Source organism: Thunnus thynnus, chromosome 12 (assembly GCF_963924715.1).
Source record: "Thunnus thynnus chromosome 12, fThuThy2.1, whole genome shotgun sequence".
Lineage (NCBI taxonomy): Eukaryota > Metazoa > Chordata > Actinopteri > Scombriformes > Scombridae > Thunnus > Thunnus thynnus.
The window spans coordinates 32,357,108-32,379,202 of NC_089528.1; the positions used below are offsets into that span (position 1 = coordinate 32,357,108).

At 39.7% G+C, this 22,095-nt stretch overlaps 1 protein-coding gene across 1 annotated transcript; it reads left to right on the forward strand.

Moving 5' to 3' along the window:
* Nucleotides 1-2,503: 2,503 nt before the first annotated feature.
* On the forward strand, nt 2,504-20,746 carry lamc2 (laminin, gamma 2). Its single transcript, XM_067606959.1, has 21 exons — nt 2,504-2,757; nt 8,279-8,449; nt 8,754-8,835; nt 9,503-9,624; nt 9,721-9,852; nt 9,980-10,172; nt 10,635-10,747; nt 10,895-11,284; nt 12,796-13,029; nt 13,776-13,912; nt 14,089-14,245; nt 15,105-15,310; nt 16,284-16,363; nt 16,458-16,595; nt 16,677-16,821; nt 16,920-17,069; nt 17,279-17,393; nt 17,487-17,683; nt 18,229-18,387; nt 18,478-18,577; nt 19,360-20,746. Exons 1-21 carry the CDS (start codon nt 2,673-2,675, stop codon nt 19,611-19,613), a joined length of 3,360 nt encoding a protein of 1,119 aa, XP_067463060.1. The 5' UTR covers nt 2,504-2,672; the 3' UTR covers nt 19,614-20,746.
* Nucleotides 20,747-22,095: the final 1,349 nt, after the last annotated feature.

The window sequence follows — 22,095 nt, forward strand, 5'->3', positions numbered from 1 at the left end:
TACTTTTCAGATGAAGATTTGACAGAATTGATAATATAACAGGCTTTTAAAATACAACACATTGTTAAAGATGAAACCAGTGGTTTCCAACCTTTTTGGCTTTTGACGTCTTACAAAAAGCAGTGTGTAGTCGGGGTCACATTTCACATGTCTATGAGTTGTTAACAGCTCCACCAAATAGTGATTTTTCCCTCTAAACTTCTCACATGCTTTCATTTCAATAAATGTTCAAATGATCCAATATTTCAGCAAAAATCAAAGATTAGAGAAAAAGTCCAAAAACTGAAAACAGATTTGTGTATCAGAACTTTGTTTTTTCTTCTTTCCTCTCCCATTAATCATCTCACCACCCCTCAGATTTATCTGCTGACCCTTTGGAGGGGCCCCGACCCCTAGGTTGGGAACCACTGGACTAAACTAGCTAACTGTATATAAAGTAGTTACACTGATGAGTATTTTTACTTCGCTGTGTTGGTACTTTTACTGCAGTAAAGGATCTGAGTACTTCCTCCATCGCTGCCACTGAGGAACATGAATTGTTGAAGAAAAAAAAAAATCACAGTAATCCACAAAAATAGTTGAGATGTTTCACTGATTGTCAGTTGTAAAGCTATAAAGTAAACTCAGTGCTGAGTAACGCAGCGTGTGGCTTAAGTGTTGATAAGGTGTGTGTGTTCAAGGTGTGGTGTTGAAAAAGCTAACACGAACAGCTGGGGCGTGGCTGTGTGTGTGTGTGTGTGTGTGTGTGTGTGTGTGTGTCTAGGCCTGCAGCGGTGTATTTCAGCAGGTCAGCAGTGGGGAAAGTGTTTGTGAGTGTATCCAGGTACTGGCTGGGTGTGTGTGATGGATCATGGTGTGTGTGTGTGTGTGTGAGTAAGTGTGAGTGATTGTGTGTCTGAGGTTCAGGGTGTGTCTGGCTGCTCTGTCATACCTGCAGCCTCAGGTTATGGTTTACAAATGGAAACAATCCACAGCAGGAAGAAAAAAACATCAGACCTGCGGGGCTGTGATTTACACATCATCTGAGTATTCAGGTGTTTGGTCGTTCGGTATTTTCCAAATACAGTTAATTAACAGCTCGAGTAGATTCCATAATCAAACGTCACGTTTAGACCCAAACCAACACTGAACTAATCTACTAACAATCGTTGTGTATGTGCGTTTAAAACCTGTTAAACAGTTAAAAATCAAAGTTTCATATAGAGCTCAAAGTGACATCATCAAACCCCAAAATATTCAATGAACTACCATATTAAGACACAGAAAAGCAGCATATTTACACGTTTGAGAACCTTAAACAAGAGATTGTTTGGCTTAGTTACTTCAATGATTAATCAATTATCACATTATAATAATTATCCAGGCTGATTGATCGTCTGTTTATCAACTAATCATTGCAGCTCCAGAATATTGAGCTGAAGTCGACCAAACAATCTCATCTGTGACAACCGAGTGAACCTAATCTGCTGATGAAGACCATGGGATACGGTCAAAAGCCCCAGAACAAAGGAGAAAGTGGACCTTGAGTTGAGATTATTTTGCCAGGTGTGAAAGGAATTCTTCAACAGTCTCTTATTGTTGCATGAAGTCCTTCAGCAGTTACACTTCCATAATAACTGGGCAAAATCAATCTGCTATTGAGGACCATGTGACATGGTTGAAAGCTCTAGAACAAGTGTGAAAGTGGACCTTGAGTTGCGATAGTTTTGCCAGGTAGGAAAGAATAGTTCACCTTTCTGTTTGTTTCTGACACTGAGACGTTCAGTCTGCTGTCTGGAGGCGGTGCGTGGTTAGCTTAGCTTAGCTTAGCTTAGCATAAAGACTGGAAACGGATGGAAACTGCTAGCCTGGTTCTGTCCAAAGTCCAAAGATACACCTGTGAGTGTCAATGATTAACACATCTCATCTTAGAGGATTTGTTTTATAAATACTAGTGATACTAATAAGAGAATAGTATGATATGTTAATACGATTGATCATATTTTATAGATATTAATAATGACTTTTATTATAAGTTACTGCTACCTGGATTATTCTCTGTTTGTTTTAAACAGATGCAACAGTTGCACTTTGTTCTTTGACGTGTTTATTGGTGGATTAAAAAAAATCCGTTTCATCACTTTTACTCAGCTGCTTTTGGCTGAGAGCACTTCAGCAGTCTTTATACCACCAGATAAAGATGAATAATGCTCTATAGCACTCTATAATGTTTGATAAAACTCATGATTCAGCCTGTTTAACACTCAGCAGCTCTCAGACATTTCTAAAACCAGATGCTGAAGTGTCATTTCTTCCATTTCTGGAACAAAGCGGCTCTCAGAAATATGATTTTTTTTTTTTTTTTAAATTTCAGTCTTGTGAAACGTTCTTTGTGTCATAAAAATGTAAATACGGTGGAAGAGTCCCAGTAAACGTCCAGAACAACGCCCCAGACTGTCCCAACACACAAACACACACTGCAGCCGTCATATCCTCTGAGTGTGTGTGTGTGTGTGTGTGCGCGCTCTGTGTGAATCACATGTGAGTAAGTGTGTGCCAGTATGTGCAGCATGTTCAGACCTGCAGCAGGAGAGGAGTTAAAAGCCGATGGTTCGAGGAGCTGGATGAGTATTTTTGTCGCAGCTTTTGAGGAGGTTTGACATTTATCTGATTTTAGGATTCAACAACACGACATGAACATCAGCAGCAGCAGCTGGATTTCACTCTTCGGGGTTTTGGTTGCTGCTTGTGCCGTCCAGGCGACTTATTTTTATCACCGTAGGTGTCTAATTTACATTTTCTCTTGTTTTTATCTCACATTCAGCATCTTTGAACATCTGCTCACAAATGTATCTCAGATTACTGTGAAGTTCAGGTATTTGTACTTGAGTATTTCAATGTGATGCTTCTTTATTTCAGAGGAAAATATCGTACTTTCTACTCCACTACATTTATTTGACAGCTTTAGTTACTTTTCAGATGAAGATTTGACACAATGGATAATATAACAAGCTTTTAAAATACAACACATTGTTAAAGATGAAACCGATGTTTCACCAAGAATCAAAGATTAGAGAGAAAGTCTAAAAAACTAGAAACAGATTTGATTTATTTATTTATCTGGTAACAAAATACACAGATACTGTTTCTGTGAATAGCTGATTTTGTGCTTTTGTGTCTGTTTTTCTTTCATTTAAATGAATATTTTAGGGTTTGGGTCTGTTTTCACTGTCTCAGATCTCACAATGGAGCAAAATCCCTTAATTATACACCTGAATCTCCTCCGTAAACATCTTCTAATATGATTAAAGAGGAGTACACGCGGTACGTTAAGGGGTAAAACTGAACTGTATCTTATAATAAACTAAAGTCAGGCTCTGAATATTATTAATGCTCCTTAATTGACCTTCACAGGATTAATGAAGAGGTTCTGTCAGAGCTTTAAAGGAAGCGAGACACTTGAGTTATTAAAGTAATTCATTAAATTACCCTGTTTTCATGTTCAGAGTCGTACATTTCTAAGTATTATAGAAACTTTACAGTTATTAATATAATATCTTCATACAGATGAATGCACATGTTGCGTAAATTGTTATTTTACACAATAATGTTCTAACGAAAGAACCTAAAACGAGAGCAACAAGCTTTGACTGATGTTAAAGGGCCACTCTGATGTTTTTATTTATTTTTTATTATTACTAACCATTTTTAAAAGAATTACGTTTAAAGATTTTTAAAATGATTTTCCATCTGTTTCAGCTGTTTTTAAGAAAATGATTTCATATGTTGTGAAAATCAACTCGTAGAGACTTAATATCTGATTAAGACGTGTCTGCTTATTAATGATGTCATCGCTCAGATAAGATGAGATAAAACTTTATTGAAACTCTATTAACTATCAGCTGGAGGGGCGTGTAGCGTTAATGATAAGATATAAATAAAGTTAATAAAGGTTTTAAATATATAAACAGTACATGTTGTTACTCTACACCAGAGTGCATGAATGAAAGTGTTTAAGAACAAGATAATACACAGTGTAATTACAAATAATAATATATTTATAGTTAGTATAAATCAAGAAATAGAAAAAAACCCTAATATACACACTATAATAAATCTAATATAAACATGATAACAATAATGTCTCTTAATGTTCAGTTTACATGATTTATATCAATTATGCAGCATCTAAAAACACTGATCATGATTAAAAATGATAATTTTATTAATTATACGACCTAAATGCAAACAGCTCATCAATTTAACTACTTTTGTACAGAAGCTCATTTCTGCCAATATAATAAAAAAAACAGATGAAATAATAATACAACAATGAAAAATAATCAACGTTGTGTCTTTTTATGTTAAACAATTTAGATTCAAATTTCAAAATGATGATTTTTAAATCAAAGTTATGAGATACGAACTCAAAATTTTCGAGATATTTAGTCAAACTTTTGATTTGTGCCGTTCTGAATCCGTCGATGAGTTCAGTAAACTTGTCGAAACCAAAAACGCGTCACTTCAGAGTCAGGCGAGAACGTTCTCTCTTCTCATTGGTCAGATGTGTAACAAGAAGACGACGTCGATATTAAACGTGCTGTTTTCTTGTGTCGTGTCTGATCGTCACTGAAACATGTTGGTCAGATAAAACAAACTAAACAATAAAGTCGTTTAATTGAGAAACTGTTGGTCAGATTAATTGATAATGAAAATAAACAGAGTCACCTGAAGGAAACACCTTCAGTATCTCATTATTATTATTATTTTTTATTGTTCCTCATTAGTTTGTATTTTCTTGGCGTGAATGATGAGAGCAGCTGCTGCAGGGCGGCTCCGTGACGGGTGAGGCAGCAGCCTCCCCTCTGACATGTGGGTGAGGCCTGAGCTGGGAGCTGCCTTCGCCTCGGGGAGGGAAGTTAGAAGCAGCAGCTCCACTTTATTCTGCTTTTAATGATATGTTGAGAAGAGTTCAGCCTGACACACTGACACCGAAGAAAAACGGGATATTTACGAGTCAGTGATAAGAAGCTTCAATTAACCACCGTCATAACTCACTGAACTGTTCACTTTTGTTTCATAATTCCTCAGATACACAGTTAACTCTTACTTGTGAGCAGTGGTGGAAAGTGACTAAGTACATTTACTCAATACTGTACTTAACTACTTAAGTATAGTTTATGTCTTAACGTCTTCAGTTTATTATCACACAGGACAAAAAAACCCAAAAAATTATCATGATTTTTGAAATTCTGATAGAAAAATAAACTCTGGATTTATGGAAAACTTCAAGTAGATTCTCAAACAAATAATTCATCGTATAATCAAAGTCAGTACTGTAAAATTGTCATTATTTATTTATTTATTTATTATTTTAATGTATTGTATAATTTATTGTATGATGTATCACCGGGTGACACACCCACAAAAAGAATATGTACTGTCATCATCACACGGGCTGTACAACATGTATGAAATGCCATGATGACAGTAAAATAGAGTATAAAAATGTTTAAATCTTTAAAAAATGACCAAAACAATGATGTTATTATCAAAATAGTCGACTTGTGATTGCAGCTCTGGTGTGTTCAGCCACATAAATTGTATAAAACTCAGCATAAAAGATAAATAAGATAAAAACATGCTGCAACAGTCAGAGATAAGAAGAAAAGCATGTTGGTTTAACTCCAATGATCTCAGTACTGATATGTAGTTATGTGTTAAAAAGATAGAAATAGAAACAGAAAGTGGTAAAAAGGTTAAAAACCTGTGAAAAAGATTTTTCTTTTTTTTTTTTTTGTTTCCAAGGAAACTAACTCTCAGATTGACTGTTTTTAGTGTTTGTTAGATTGAAATCCTGTTAATGTCTTCAACTTTGATCATAGATAACAGGAAGGCCGTGACGTAGGAGCAACTGTTTCTAGGTGTGACTGTTGTTCCTCCAGGGTTCATGTTTCCCGCCTCCTCCTGAGTCTTATTGTTTGTACAGTTATGTACTGTGTGTTTATGGAGGAGTCCCCCGCAGACACACACACAGGTCGGAAACTGTTCTTAAAAAGCAATAATAGCTGACCTCGTCGCTGCCGGCGGCGCTCAGGTGAACATTAGCTCCTATCACAGAGTGAGTCATCGTATCCCTCGCTGATTATCTCTGAACCGAGCTGTTAGAGTCTGCTGTCGATACATGAATCCCTGAATCAGAGGCAGACGAACAAACAGACGCACCCTTAAACTCACCTCAACCCTCCCTCCGACTGCTGACATGAGTCTGGATGGAGAAATAAACCACAGTCACTGTTCCAATAACAGTGATAAAGAAGTATTTATTATTTACATAGTGTATATATTCATCAGTGTAGAGATACTTCCTGCATGAAAAATCCTACCACAGTAAAAGTACATAAGTATTATGAGCTTGATGTAGTTAAAGTATTGCAGTAAAAGTACATAAGTATTATGAGCTTGATGTAGTTAAAGTATTGCAGTAAAAGTACATAAGTATTATGAGCTTGATGTAGTTAAAGTATTGCAGTAAAAGTACATAAGTATTATGAGCTTGATGTAATTAAAGTTTTGCAGTAAAAGTACATAAGTATTATGAGCTTGATGTAGTTAAAGTATTGCAGTAAAAGTACATAAGTATTATGAGCTTGATGTAGTTAAAGTATTGCAGTAAAAGTACATAAGTATTATGAGCTTGATGTAGTTAAAGTATTGCAGTAAAAGTACATAAGTATTATGAGCTTGATGTAGTTAAAGTATTGCAGTAAAAGTACATAAGTATTATGAGCTTGATGTAGTTAAAGTATTGCAGTAAAAGTAGTGGTTTGGTCCCTCTGACTGATATATTATTATATATGACATCATTAGATTATTAATAGTGAAGCATCAGTGTTAGAGCAGCATGTTACTGTTGTAGCTGCTGGAGGTGGAGCTAGTTTACACTACTTTATATACAGTTAGCTAGTTTAGTCCAGTGGTTCCCAACCTAGGGGTCGGGGCCCCTCCAAAGGGTCAGCAGATAAATCTGAGGGGTGGTGAGATGATTAATGGGAGAGGAAAGAAGAAAAAACAAAGTTCTTTTTCTCTAATCTTTGATTTTTGCTGAAATATTGGATCATTTGAACATTAATATGTAACTAACTCCTCGTTCTGTTTCCTTTAACTCTCGTTCTTCCAGAGGTATCATTACATGAGCTCACCACTAAGCACTGTGTATGGGACTGTATCAGCTGTGTTTAAAACGTCCTCTCTTTGCTAACAGTGGTAACAAGCAGCAGCCTGTTGAAACTCTCAGAGTTTGAAATGAAGCTTTGAAGCAGTGGGAGGCTCACTGCCGGAAAAAGTCTTACCAGATCTGTTGGTGTTTGACAGCGTGATGATCTGAGCGGTGTCGTTTCCTCAGATGAGGCGTTGGCTGGTTTTGGGTGGGGCTCTGCGGAGTGAGGTGATTTGTCTGCAGGGCTTCGGTCTGGGAGGCGCAGCTCTCTCCAGGATTTATGAACAAACCACAGACCACGGGAGGAGCTTCACGCTCTGTAAACATCTCTAATGCTCTGGTCGGTCATGTTAAAGCTCAGCGAGGTATTTTTTCCAGGGAACCAATAAATCAGTCTGATCAACACCTGTGGATATTCAGGTTCCTACAGATTTTAATGACCCCTTGACCTTTCCTCTAGCGCCACCTTGTGGACAAACTTTATATCTTAGCAGCAGGGTTTGTAAAACCAAGAATAGTTAAATCATAGGGATGTTTGTTCTGTCCTGCACTTTAATATTGTGGCTGTGATGAACACTTCCGCCTGTAGGAGGCACTATCAGTATTTAACTGTCTATACTCAGTTATGTCCAAGTAGCACCTGATATCTTTTGGATTATGTGGTTTATTGTCAATTTTAATAAATGACCAATAATAGCTAATTGCTAAAACCATGAAAATATAACTATAACAGATATTTGTAAAGTGCTCAACAATTGCAAAATGAAAAAAAATTAAAAAAAAAACAACAAAGGAGGACACTCAGTGTTTGAATAAATAATTCCAGTTACAGATAAACAACATAAGACAGATAAGACACAAATTATGTCACAAACAGAAATGTGATTATAAAATAATATATAACATTTCTAATGCAATCATGTAAAATATTTAATCCTAAAAACAACATAAATGGCACCTTATTAAAACAAACCATAAAAGAAAAAGTCCAAAACATCATCAACCAGAAGAGAGAGCGCAGAGTTTCTGCTGCACTGAACAATAAACGATATTAATAATGTTTTATTTCTTCTCCTGCAGCACAATGCAAATGCAATGGCAGAGCTCGGTACTGCATGTGGGGCGACAGCGGTCTGCAATGCGTCAACTGTCAGGGAAACTCTGAAGGCCGCGAATGCGAGCGCTGCAAGGACGGATTTTACCAGCAGACAGGAGAAGTGAGCTGCACGCCCTGCAACTGCAACACAACAGGTAAGAAACAGACTGCGTAAAAATATGGATGTAGTTACCGTGGCGTCACCCGTTGGTTTCTGACCAAAACCGTTGTTTGTACCAGGCTGTAAACATGTTTATTTCTGCTGTAAAGTTGGGCGTTTTAACATGGGGGTCTATGGGGATTGACCCGCTTTTGGAGCCTCAAGTGGTCGTTCAAGGAACTGCAGTTTTTTGGCTTCATTTTTTTCAGCCCCGGACGTTGCCGCCTTGTAAGCTTTTTTTTTTTAAGACACACTGTAGAGAAACATGTTCATCTCATCTTGTTGCTTTTTCCCTGCAGGTTCTGTCAGCGCTACGTGTGACAGCAGGGGGCGCTGCAGCTGTAAGGAAGGAGTCACCGGAGACAAATGTAACCGGCAAAGGTGAAGAAAAAACTCCTCAGATACTCAGATTCCTTAAAATAATCTCACATTTATATCAGTATCTCTTTAAATAGTTCACTTCAAATCAAAAATTTTACCGCTTAACGTCTATCTGCTACTTCAATTCATTTCAGTACTTTTACTTTAATTAACACATCGGCTCCTTCAAAGTCGCCACAGACATCAGATTTAAAAGCTCAGGTGTTCTGTGAAATACAGAGAGACTGAGCCGGCGGTGAAAGGCTTAGTCAGCATTGTGTGAACTCGGTTTTAAGTTGAACACCGTCTTTTAGTGTTTAAATTTGATTCAGTTTCCAGTGCTTCTGTTTCAACCAAATCTTCTCTCAGTGCTGAAATTTGTGCTGCTTGAACTAAGTCACATTTGAAAACTAAAACTAGACTTGCAAGCAGGTAGACCAGGGTCCAGGTCTGCAACTGATTATTATATTCGTTAGAATGAAGATTAATCTGTGAAAAATATATGGATCAAAGCCCAAGATGGAACCTAAATGTCTCTGCAGCTCAATAAACATGATTTTAGGACAGTTAAGCTGTTTAAAAATGTTTAAATAAATGTTGCCGTTTCTAGTTCACAGAAAGATTCTTCTTCTGCGTTGTTTTGTCAGTTTCTGTACTAACTTCCTGTCGCTGTTGCTGTGTTTTCCAGACGTCAGCCCAGAGAGGATGCTGGGAGTCAGAGTCCACCGTGTTTCTGTTACGGTCACAGCAGCCGGTGTTCTGCACAGTCCGGTTACTCCGCCTACAACATCACCACCACCTTCGCCGACGGTAAACCTTTGACCTCTCCTCTCCACGGTAACAGTAACTGAGGGTTCTGGTTTTCCACAGATCAGCTGACAGACTGTTGTGTTGTGTGTTTTTCAGGTCCCGATGGTTGGCGGGCGGCGACGGCGCACGGCGTCACCCCCCACGATGTCCACTTTCGCTGGTCACCAAAACACCAGGACCTGGAGGTGATCTCCAAAAACAGCCTGCCGGTTTACCTGTACGCACCAGGTGAGAACAAACCCCGCCTCTCAAACTCTCATCTCCCCCACACATTTCCCTCCTTCTTCTTCTTCTCTCCCTCTCTTCTTCCTGTCCTCCTCCTGACCAGATGTTTTTTTTTCCTCCTCTCCTCCAGCTCCTTACCTCGGGAACCAGTTGCTAAGTTACGGTCAGAAGTTCATCTTCTCGTTGCGTCTGGACCGCGGCGTTCGACACCCGTCCACCAACGATGTGATTCTGGAAGGAGCCGGCGGCCTGCGGGTCTCCGCCTCGCTGGGTGACCTGCGCTCCATCGTCCCCTGTGGACAGAAGATCACCTACAGCTTCAGGTCAGGACATCCTGGGTTTCATCTCAGTAGAAACTAACCTTCTGACCTTCTGGGGTCTCAGCACTCAAAGCAACTGAAGGCGTATTGATGGTACTATAGATGGCAGCATGTTATATATCTTTTAAAAGACAGTCCTGGAGGTCATATCAAATGTTGTGATATTTGAAAATTGTGTCTTATGATTGGTGAGACATCTTTAAATGTTCAGGCAGCAGAATCCTTGAATAACAATAATAATCACTAATCTGAGCGTTTGGTATTGAAGCCATATTTCATAAAGTTATTTATTTGTTTTTACATTTACGATGATGTGGGAAACTTACAGTTAACAAGAACCAAAAAGAGGAGTTTTCTGATTAGAATCAGGTCGGCTCCAGCTGATTATCTGAGGAATCAACTGGTTACTGGTCCGATACCAGCGTTACCAGTGTTATGAACTCTTGTCTTGTGTCTGATGAACAGACTGGACGAGCGGCCCGGCAGCAGATGGAGGCCTCAGCTCTCCTCCTTCCAGTTTCAGACGCTCCTCCAGGACATCACCGCCATCAAGATACGAGCCACGTTCGGAGAAAACGGTGAGCTTAAAAAAAAACAAAGTTCTGATACACAAATCTGTTGGAATATTGGATCATTTGAACATTTATTGAAATGAAAGCATGTGAGTGCTTGCAGGATGATCTTGTTGTTTTGTGCTCAGTAGCTGAACTGTTGTGTCTCTCCAGGACGCGGTTACCTCGACAACGTGAAGCTGGAGTCGGCTCGGCGGGGGTCCGGCGTCCCTGCCGGCTGGGTGCAGACCTGCACCTGTCCTCGGGGATACGAGGGTGAGTCCTGCGAGCGATGCGCCGCGGGTTTCAGACGTACGACCCCCGCCGACGGAGCCTTCAGCTCCTGCGAGCCCTGCAACTGCAGAGGAGGCAGCTGCGACCCGCAGACCGGAGACTGTTACTCTGCTGACGAGACGCCGGGCGATCGGAGCTGCTCGGAGGGGTTTTACAGAGACCCGCTGCCTCAAGCCTGTGTGAAGTGTCCCTGTCCGGAGGGAGTGTCCTGCTCGCTGCCCGCCGGATCACTGTCGCCCCGCTGTGACCTCTGCCCCCCCGGAACCACCGGTAGGTCCACACAACAATACGATCATTCTTTATATCTTTCCTGCCTTGTTCAGCACATTTTTCCAGCGTGTCTCGTCGTCCGTGGTCATTAATCTCTGGAGACCTGCACAATGCAACTGTAATGGGAAATTGCTGATGACTCAATAAACACACAAAGAGAGCATTGTCAGGTTATGAAATAGTGTAATCAAATAATACAATCAGAAGTATAATGCATCATAGTTCTGGAGACAAAGATACATACCACCTAGCTATCTTTTCTTTGTCTGAAAGGTAAACCAGTCCCTTAAATACTGCTCGTACAGGATTTATGACATCTGTTTACTAACCTTACAGGTCAGCAACCCTCAGATAGAAACATAAGTCAAAAGTTCAGCTAACCTAGGAACAGACTTTCTTCACGACCATATATGACAGTACATAAGCACCAAGTAGCATCACAAAATAACATTACTACTATATTAAATTAAGGACAAACCACACTATCCTCTAAAGCTTATCAGTTTTACACATAAACATCTACATAACTACAGTTTATCTCATCACTGGCTCAGGTAAGGGTATAACAGAATAAACTTAACTGTTAAACACACAACTGCCTCATCTTACACAGCAAAGAACTAAGTTTAGAATAGACATGGTACACACAAAGTAACACTAAACTGAACTTAAACACTGTCTGAAACATGTATGATATATTGAAGAAATACATCAAATGATGAACCTGTTATTCAGTTTTCTTTTACACAACCAATGAGATAAAAGCTTTCATATAAACCTGAATGCAACCCACGATGAACAAACGAGGTTCATGCACCCAAATCCTTTAACGCTTTACTTCACAGGTTCCCTCATTTTATACTAATTTCTTTGATTTTTTTTTGAGTAATTTGCAGGTATTTAACAGATCATTTTTAGAGTATTTGTACAAATTGCAAATTATAAAAAAAAACCTGAAAAAGCTGGTTAAATTGGTGAGCACTTGCTCATTATGAGCTATTTGGCTATTTTTTAGATTAATAATTAGTACATTTCTTAATAAATTATACTGAAAATAAGTAGTATTTAAGTATTTTCTGTTAATTAAAAAAAAAAAAACAACTAAACCAACTTTGTTGTTTCTTATAATTTGTACTAAATTGCACCATCCTCTCTGTTAAATACCAGCAAACTACTCAGAAAATTTCCAGGAATTTTAGCACAAAAGCTGTAAATTAAATTACTGTAAATTGTAAATTCAAAATTCTTCTTGTACATCTTCTTCTTCTTCTTTTGTATTAAACAGTTTTGTCTCCACTTTGTAAACAGCTGATTATGTGAAGTGACGTCTCATTGTTCATTTTATGCGATGCAAGAAAACTACGTGTGAAAAATATTAATAAATATCGTTCAAATAACAAGTATTTAGCTGACATCACAACCAGTTATCATCCAGTTATATGATTCAATATTCCTCCAAACATTATTGATATGAAAACGTTCTTAAAACTGATCTCTGACTCTCTCTTCAGGCTCTCGCTGTGACGTCTGTGAGGAGGGGTTTTACGGCGACCCCGGGAGGGGCGACAGCGTGCGGCGGCCCTGCAGACCCTGTCAGTGCAACAGACACATCGATGTCAGCGTGGCGGGAAGCTGCGATCGCAACAGCGGCGAATGTCTGAAGTGTGTGAACAACACGCGGGGACGGAGCTGCGAGACGTGTCGGCCTGGTTTCTACCACAGACGACCGACCGACGCCTGCAAACGTAAGAAAACGACATGACGACATAAACGCTGCTGAAAGGCTGATCGAGTATTCAGATAGTTGATAATCAGTAATAATCAATTAATTTAAGGGTTTATTAAGCAAAACTGTGAATCTGATTCTACACTGTGAGGATATTCTGCTTTATGTTGTAATAATTACTTTATTTTATATCTATATTATACAGTAAAAAACAGATAAATTACATGAAAATGATAAATAAAATAATATGAAATTGTTCAGGTCAGCAGCAGATGTAGAGCTGTAAATTATTATTATTATTATTATTATTATTATTATTATTATTATTATTATTATTATTATTATTTTGAGTTTCAACACATCACTTTAGAATTTGGGAATTGAAAATCAGCAGTTATTATTTTTGGACAATTTATATATTTTATGAAAAATAATAATAAAAAAATCAATAGAATAATATTGAACAGAATTGTTAGTTGCAGATTTCTTATATAATTCACAATTTATTTACGCTTAAATTTCACATCATCAGATTTTAATGCTCATTTTACAGGAACAGTTTTGCTGTTTCGTTAATGATGTAAAGGACAAAAAAAACATGTACAATATTTTAGATAAACTTGGTTAAATTCAAACTTTACAGTGGACATTAATATTTACTACACTTGGTATCTTTTGCCTTTGCGTTTACACTGAAGATCAGACAATAAAGTGATAAACTGGATCCTGTTATAAATGTGAATGTTTCCTCTGTTTGTGGATCAGCGTGTGACTGCGACGTCGTCGGATCTGAGTCGCGACAGTGTGATGATTCAGGTCGCTGTCAGTGCAGACCGGGCTTCGAGGGTTCAAGGTGTGAACGGTCCAACTGTCCCGCCTGTTTCAGCCCCATCAAAGTAAAGGTATGTCTGAAAAACTAACTAAATATATTTACTGGTTTCCAACCTTTTTGGCTTTTGACGTCTTACAAAAAGCGGCGTGTAGTCGGGGTCACATTTCAGCTGCAGCAGTCAGACGATCAGACCGGTTGGAAACAAGTCGATTGTTCTAAATTAGTTTCTTGCGCTCTGTGTTTCAGATGGAGGCCTACGCTGCCAAACTGAAGGAGTTACAGAGACTGTTCTCAGAGATGGACGGAGGTTTGAAACCGACCAACAGCGCCGAGATGGAGGCGACTCTGAGAGCCATGGATGAGCTGGTGAACGACATGCAGGACAGCACCGAGCAGCTCACAGGTAACACAATACTTTATTTACACCAGCAGCCGTCTCAGTTATGGAAGATTTGGCATGTCAAACATGAAAACATAGAAATAAAGTGAAACATTGCTATATGGATGTATGCATTTACTGAGTCATAAATTAAAAATACATGTTAAATGGACGCTAATTTATCTTTTCTTTACCTTCATCTTTATCTATTCTGTAGACCATACAACTTTTTTTCTCTGCAAAGCCTTGTGAATTATTATATTTTCAGTGATTAACAGGCATACATACAGTATACTTTCATTTAAAAACGCACATAAACTAGTTGTGATAAAATCACTTTACATGTTAATAGACAATAAATAGATAATAACAGTTTTTCTGCTGTATTTGTTTTTTACAACCTTACAACCTGTTTTTTAACAACATTTTGTGTGATTATCATTAAAAATTTTCACATTTTTATTTGCAAATGTGTCATTTTTCTTGTAATTTGAGCTCCTGGTAGCTTGTTAAATTGACAGAATGAAAAGTTAAACTTTTAGCTGAGTTTGTACTGAAAGAAAAGATACCGTACATATGAGGTAAGAACAGTTGAAAAGGTGAATGGAGACAAAAATGAATGCAGAGAAAGTCTGCAAAAATTAACCAAACCCCAGACAAAAACACAAATAATTGTCATTTATTAAAAATGTTCTTTTAATGTAATTATGACATGAAAAAATCAAAAGAAAATACATATAACATGTTTCACTTCTTTAATTTGTTTTTATTTGGCATTGTAAACCTTCCGTATACAACACTGAATATCCAGTTAACACATATCATGTGATGAAAGAAGCGATTCATTTTAAACTGATGATGTCACACCTTCTGCGTCCAATAGAAATGGAGGAGGATCTGAAGGCTCAGCTGTCGTCCATCAGCCGGAGTCAGCTGACCGTCGGGCAGGACATCCAGAACATGGCCGTCGCCGCGGACGACATCAAACAACAACAGCAGACGTACAAGACGAAGGTGGAGACGGTCCAGACGCTGACGGAGGAGATGAGACGGAAACTGGAGGAGGCGAAGACCAAGCTGCAATCAGCTGTAAGCTCGCACTCACACAGCAGGCGGATAGATGGATGTAAAACATAACGATCAGGTTTATAAAGGGGCATACTGCAACTTTTTCATGTGTTTCCATTAAAACTATATTCCAAATTATACCTTTTAGATTTTTGGTTTTCAAGATTTCAGTCATTCAGACCCTTATTTAATAAAGACCCAAAAAAATGTGGGACTGAAAACCATCAAATAACAACTTTAACACAAAATTATTATAAAAAAGAGCTAAAATATGTGATGCAAAGAAATGTGATTTGCATCCAGAAATCACAGCTTCAGTGTGACAGTATTACCTCAGATTTTCTTTGCATGTCTCAGATATTCTTTATGCTTCTTCAAATTTCTCAGTTTTTCTGAGCTTGGTCTTTACCGTAATTGGACAAATATTTTAGGGGGATTTTGCATTGTGTGGCACTGCTGCTCAATTAACACAATTAACCCCCCGTCGTGATGACAGAAAGGTTTGGCGGGACCAGGTTTCAGAGTTTTCCTGACTGGAAAGAGTGGGGAACCGCTAGCTTAGCACAAAGACTGGAAAGAGTTGGGAACTGCTAGCTTAGCACAAAGACTGGAAAAAGTGGGGAACTGCTAGCTTAGCACAAAGACTGGAAAGAGTGGGGAACTGCTAGCTTAGCACAAAGACTGGAAAGAGTGGGGAACTGCTAGCTTAGCACAAAGACTGGAAAGAGTGGGGAACTGCTAGCTTAGCACAAAGACTGGAAAGAGTGGGGAACTGCTAGCTTAGCACAAAAATTTTCCTGTCTTTCATAAAGTTGAACATTGACATTCAGTTGATTTTCATAGAAATGAGCTGAAACTAATGGCGTGAACTGTAGTTAATGAGCTAAAACACATTAAACCGCCAGAACAGTAAAACAGCAGGTGTAGATTTCTCTGATTGTGATGATGATGATGATGATGATGTTTTTTTATTTTCTCTCTTCCTTCCTGTCAGGAGTTTCCTCTCGGAGATGCTCCGCTGGGTTCAAACTTCCTCTCTTCGTTGGTGCAGACAGCGATGAGCCTTGCCGATAAGTGAGTTCATTATATTGATTTCATGGTGTTATGGATCAGTTGATAAGATGTTGCATGTTTACGTCTTCACCGACACTTATTCGTATCTCTACAGACATCAGACGAAGGCGGATGCGGTGGAGCGAAGCGCCAACGAGGCTCTGAGCGACTCAGAGAGGAGTTTGTCTCTGGTCCGAACGCTCATGAACAAAGAGAACAAAGTCAAAGAGCTGATTGGAGATCTGAAAACCACGTGAGTCTCTTCTGGCGAGTCCGAGGTCTTCTTCTAAATCTGTGATGATACTCCAAACTAAAGCTTCCTGTGTGTGTTCAGGTACGACCAGATCTCGGCTCAGGCGAAGGGCTTGGAGAACCGGGCGACCCGTCTTAGCGGCGAGGCCAGAGACGAGAGCAAAATGGCTGACGGCATGCTGAAAGACATCGCCAACATGGAGCGAGACGTCCCGTCACCCCTGAAGGTAACGCTGCTGTTTGCAGTTCAGCTGTAGAAACACTCATGAATTAATAAAATCTTATTGTGCACGATTACGACCGTCTGTGTTCCCATCATGCTCAGGAGGAGTTGGACGCCATGGTGACCAGGTTGGATGGTCTGAAGGAGGCAGTGGATGGGAGCATCCTGGGATACGAGGCGCTGCAGGACAGTGTGCAGCGAGACAAGGCCGCCACTGAGAACCTGCTGGCTAAAGGCAAATCCGCCCAGCAGGTACTGAAGGATTCTTTTAGCTCACAGATCGATCAAAACGTTATTAAAACAGAGCAGAACTGTTTTATACCAAAGAGCGTCAGTCATGTCACATCAGGCAACTGATGGAAGTCTGTGTGTTGGACGGGTTCACAATTTTTCAAGCCTGTCTTAAAACAACCTGGTGTGTTGTAACATCCAGTTGATATCTGTGTGATTTCTCTCTACAGGAGTTCGACAAGCTGCGGGACAGAGTCGATGTCGCCAAGGTCGACACCGAGGGCGCTCTGCAACGCATCACTAACAACATGGGCGAGCTGGAAGACGCCCTCAACACCCTGAAAGGTACATAGAAACGCAGACTAACCGAGGGACTGATCTGACTGTTTTTTATCAGAAGTGCAGCGGTAGACTGTTTCTCTTCCTCTTTCTTCTCAGGATTCGACCAGCAGATTGACGGCAGCAGGTCTCTGGCTGATGCCGCCATCGAGCGTCTTCCTGCCATCAACGCCACCATCCAGCAGGCCGTCAACAACAACGCAGAGACGCTGTCCGTCTTGGGAGATGTGTCTGATGACTACAACAACGCACTGGGAACAATCAACCTGCTGGAGAACCTGGTCAACAGTCTGGAGGTAAAAAAATCATCAGCTGCACTTTTACAACACGGCATGTGGTTAGCCTAGCTTAGCACAAAGACCGGAAAGAGTGGGGAACTGCTAGCTTAGCACAAAGACCGGAAAGAGTGGGGAACTGCTAGCTTAGCACAAAGACCGGAAAGAGTGGGGAACTGCTAGCTTAGCACAAAGACCGGAAAGAGTGGGGAACTGCTAGCTTAGCACAAAGACTGGAAAGAGTGGGGAGCTGCTAGCTTAGCATAAAGACCGGAAAGAATGGGGAGCTGCTAGCTTAGCACAAAGACTGGAAAGAATGGGGAGCTGCTAGCTTAACACAAAGACCGGAAAGAGTGGGGAGCTGCTAGCTTAGCACAAAGACTGGAAAGAGTGGGGAACTGCTAGCTTAGCACAAAGACCGGAAAGAGTGGGGAACTGCTAGCTTAGCTGCATCAAAAGAGAAAAATACATCTTCTATTAACTCTAAAGAAGTCTGATGGACTCAATAAAGATTTTTAAATTCCTCTGCTCCGTGCTGATTGGGTGTTCTTGTCTTCGCTCTTCAGGGAACATTCGGGTCTTTGCCGTCCCACGCTGGTCTCGCGAATGAAGCCACCAAACTGAACCAGGATGCAACAGGTCTGAGGGGGGACGCGGCCACTACAGCTAGAGATCTGGCTTTTGAGCTGGACAACGCCAGGGGGCAGGAGGCTGACGCTCAGGAGGTAAGAGAACACAAACGCACATTCACACAATGGTCACAGCTTCACAAACTGGTGCAGAAACATGAAGTGATGTGAATGTTTCCTCTGCAGGCTGCTGTCGGAGCGGCTGCAGCTTTCAACAACGCCAGAGACGCCAAAGACGCTGTGGGAAAAACACTACGAGACATCAGCAGCATGCTGGCTAACATGAGTGAGTACAGATCTTCATACTGTTGATCAGGAACCTCAGAGATATCATCAATCACTGGGTTCAATCAAATGTTTAACTCCCTGAAAGAAGGATCATCTCAATATAGTGATGCAGTATAATTATTACAGTACACTGTGTTGGTCGTGGCTCGTAGTGATGAACCTACAGAGAATTATCAGTGACTCTGCAGCTCCTCTCGACTTTACGGAGCTTTATAGTGAGTTTCAGCTCATTGTTTATCTGTCCGGCCGCAACTTTACTGTTTTGGTTCACTCTCAGCGTCTCATAGTTTCGTTTTCAGAGTAAAAAACTGTAAAAAGCCGCTGTACACTACCTGCTCAGCACCAAACGGCAAACAGACACAGTTAGCTGTAGACTAGCTGGTGAACATAGTGGAGCATTTAGCAGCTAAAGAGCCAGATATTTCCCTCAGGAGTTGGTAGAGAGTAAAAACAGAGCTAAAAGAGAGTGAATATTGGACTTACATTCACCAGGTGGACAGAAACATGACTCCACATGAATGATAATGTTGCTCCGTAACTACTGCTGTAAACATACATACAAACATACTGAAACCCGGACAGATACATAGAGAGAAATAAGCTTTTTGTAATTTGGTTGGACTGGCCCTTTAAGTAGCCCACTTCAGTTATAGAAAGATGTCTAAATACACACATACAGCTGTTGAAGGTTTATTTTGTCTTCATTAGATGGTTTCACTAAATTTGCTAAGATGATATTTACAGGACTCTTCTCACATGTCTTCTTCTTCTTCTGTGCAGACAAACCCGGCGTTGTGGACGAGTCGCATCTGAAGCAGCTGGAGGACTCTCTGGCCAACGCTCAGAGGGACGTGGAGGGCCAGCTGAGGCCTCGGCTGAGAGACATGGAGGACCAGGAGGCCGCCCAGCGACGCCGGCTGCTCGGCATCAACGCGGACATCGACACCATCCTGGGAGACATCACTAACCTGGAGGACATCCTGAGGGCCATCCCCAAAGGCTGCTACAACAGCCCGCCCATCGAGGAGGCCTGAGAGCCGCAAGCGTGACGCAGAGTCCGGGTCCATCACACCAACACCTGGATCCACCTGCTGCCATAAAAAACACACCTGGTGCAAAAACTGTTTGATTTTAGCGAGTCAATGAGAAGGACAGTGAGTTTTTGAGTGACGGGTCTGTAGACATTAATGATGATGATGATAATATTATATTATTTAGGGCTGCAATTAATGTTTATCTTCATTATTAATTAATCAGTCAATTAATCGATTAGTTGTTTGGTCCATAAAATATATCGATCACTCAACTAACCAATTAATCAATTTATCGCTGCAGCTCTAATATTATTATAAAGATAAATATGTAGAATGATATATGATTATTTATTCAGTCTTTAACTGAGGAAAAAATCACATTTTTGTTTGTTGTCGATGTTCAGAAGTGTCGCCGTCTGGTAGAAAACGTGTTTAAGGAACGAAGAAGTTTAAGCTTTAGTTAACTTTTTAGTGACTTTTAGTCTCTAGAAAAAACACTGCAGCCTACATTTCCCATAATGCAACTCAACATTGTCTTTCATTATTATAAGTCCTCGTACTTCCACTTATCTTCAAGAAAAGTGCCTAAACCACATTAACGTTTTCATTTTTTAAATAAATCTGAATCTTGTCAAATTAAATTTACTTTTTTAAGTTTCTTGTGTTGGACGTTACATGGTTTTCACTGGTGGAGCAGTGGATTTACCAGGTTTGGTGTTTGAAAGAAATGTCGAAGCCAATCAAACAAAATCTCACTGAGATTCAGTTGCAACAGACAGTTTGACCTGCTAATGTTTTAATAATCTGATGTTGAATTGTTGCACACATTTACTGATGATATTTAAAATAACAAAACACTGCCTCCTGCTGGCTGTTTGGTGTACAAACACGCTACTTTATTTCAAACCTATATCTAACTTTTAACTGGATGTCTTGTGTGTTTATGAAACTATTCTTTGTTGTTGTGAAGATGTGTGTGAGTCGTTATTATACTGTTCTATTTATAACTGTACATACAGTATTTGCTTTTACCATGTTTTAAATTCTGTTTTTACTTGTTGACTGGCAGAAATATTTATACAGAATGAATCTACGCTGCCATTAAATAAAACCTGCTGCACTTTTCTCATTAACATCTTTTATTTGTCTTTATTTGTTTCTCATCAGTGATGAAGAAGTACTCAGATCCTTTACTGCAGTAAAAGTACCATTACAGCAATGTAAAAATACTCCCTTATGAGTAAAAGTCCTGCATGAAAAATCCTCCTACAGTAAAAGTACATAAGTATTATGAGCTTGATGTAGTTAAAGTATTGCAGTAAAAGTACATAAGTATTATGAGCTTGATGTAGTTAAAGTATTGCAGTAAAAGTACATAAGTATTATGAGCTTGATGTAGTTAAAGTATTGCAGTAAAAGTACATAAGTATTATGAGCTTGATGTAGTTAAAGTATTGCAGTAAAAGTAGTGGTTTGGTCCCTCTGACTGATATATTATTATATATGACATCATTAGATTATTAATAGTGAAGCATCAGTGTTAGAGCAGCATGTTACTGTTGTAGCTGCTGGAGGTGGAGCTAGTTTACACTACTTTATATACAGTTAGCTAGTTTAGTCCAGTGGTTCCCAACCTAGGGGTCGGGCCCCTCCAAAGGGTCAGCAGATAAATCTGAGGGGTGGTGAGATGATTAATGGGAGAGGAAAGAAGAAAAAACAAAGTTCTGATACACAAATCTGTTTTCAGTTTTTGGACTTTTTCTCTAATCTTTGATTTTTGCTGAAATATTGGATCATTTGAACATTTATTGAAATGAAAGCATGTGAGAAGTTTAGAGGGAAAAATCACTATTTGGTGGAGCTGTTAACAACTCATAGACATGTGAAATGTGACCCCGACTACACACTGCTTTTTGTAAGACGTCAAAAGACAAAAAGGTTGGAAACCACTGGTTTCATCTTTAACAATGTGTTGTATTTTAAAAGCTTGTTATATTATCCATTGTGTCAAATCTTCATCTGAAAAGTAACTAAAGCTGTCAAATAAATGTAGTGGAGTAGAAAGAACAATATTTCCCTCTGAAATGTAGAAAGTAGCATCACATGGAAATACTCAAGTAAAGTACAAGTACCTCAACATTGTACTTAAGTCCAGTCGTTTACTTAGTTACTATCCACCACTGTGTAAGGGTTAATGATGACCATGGGATGAGGTTGAAAGCTCCAGAAAAGGCTAATTAGAGGACCTTGACTTAAGATTTGCCAGTCCAGCTGTCTCGTCTCGGGTCAGGCCGACCTCTCCTCGTTGCCATGAGAACCGCGATGTTGAAGTACACGATCTTATACTGAGGTCGTCTGCTAGTCCTTGTATGTGGACGGGGGGGATGGATGCTGTACCTCAGTACCTCACTTTGAATTGTACCCAATGTGTCCTTAAGCGATTAAGTCTTTTTTGCTCCAAGGGTTTCCTGGTACTTGAACT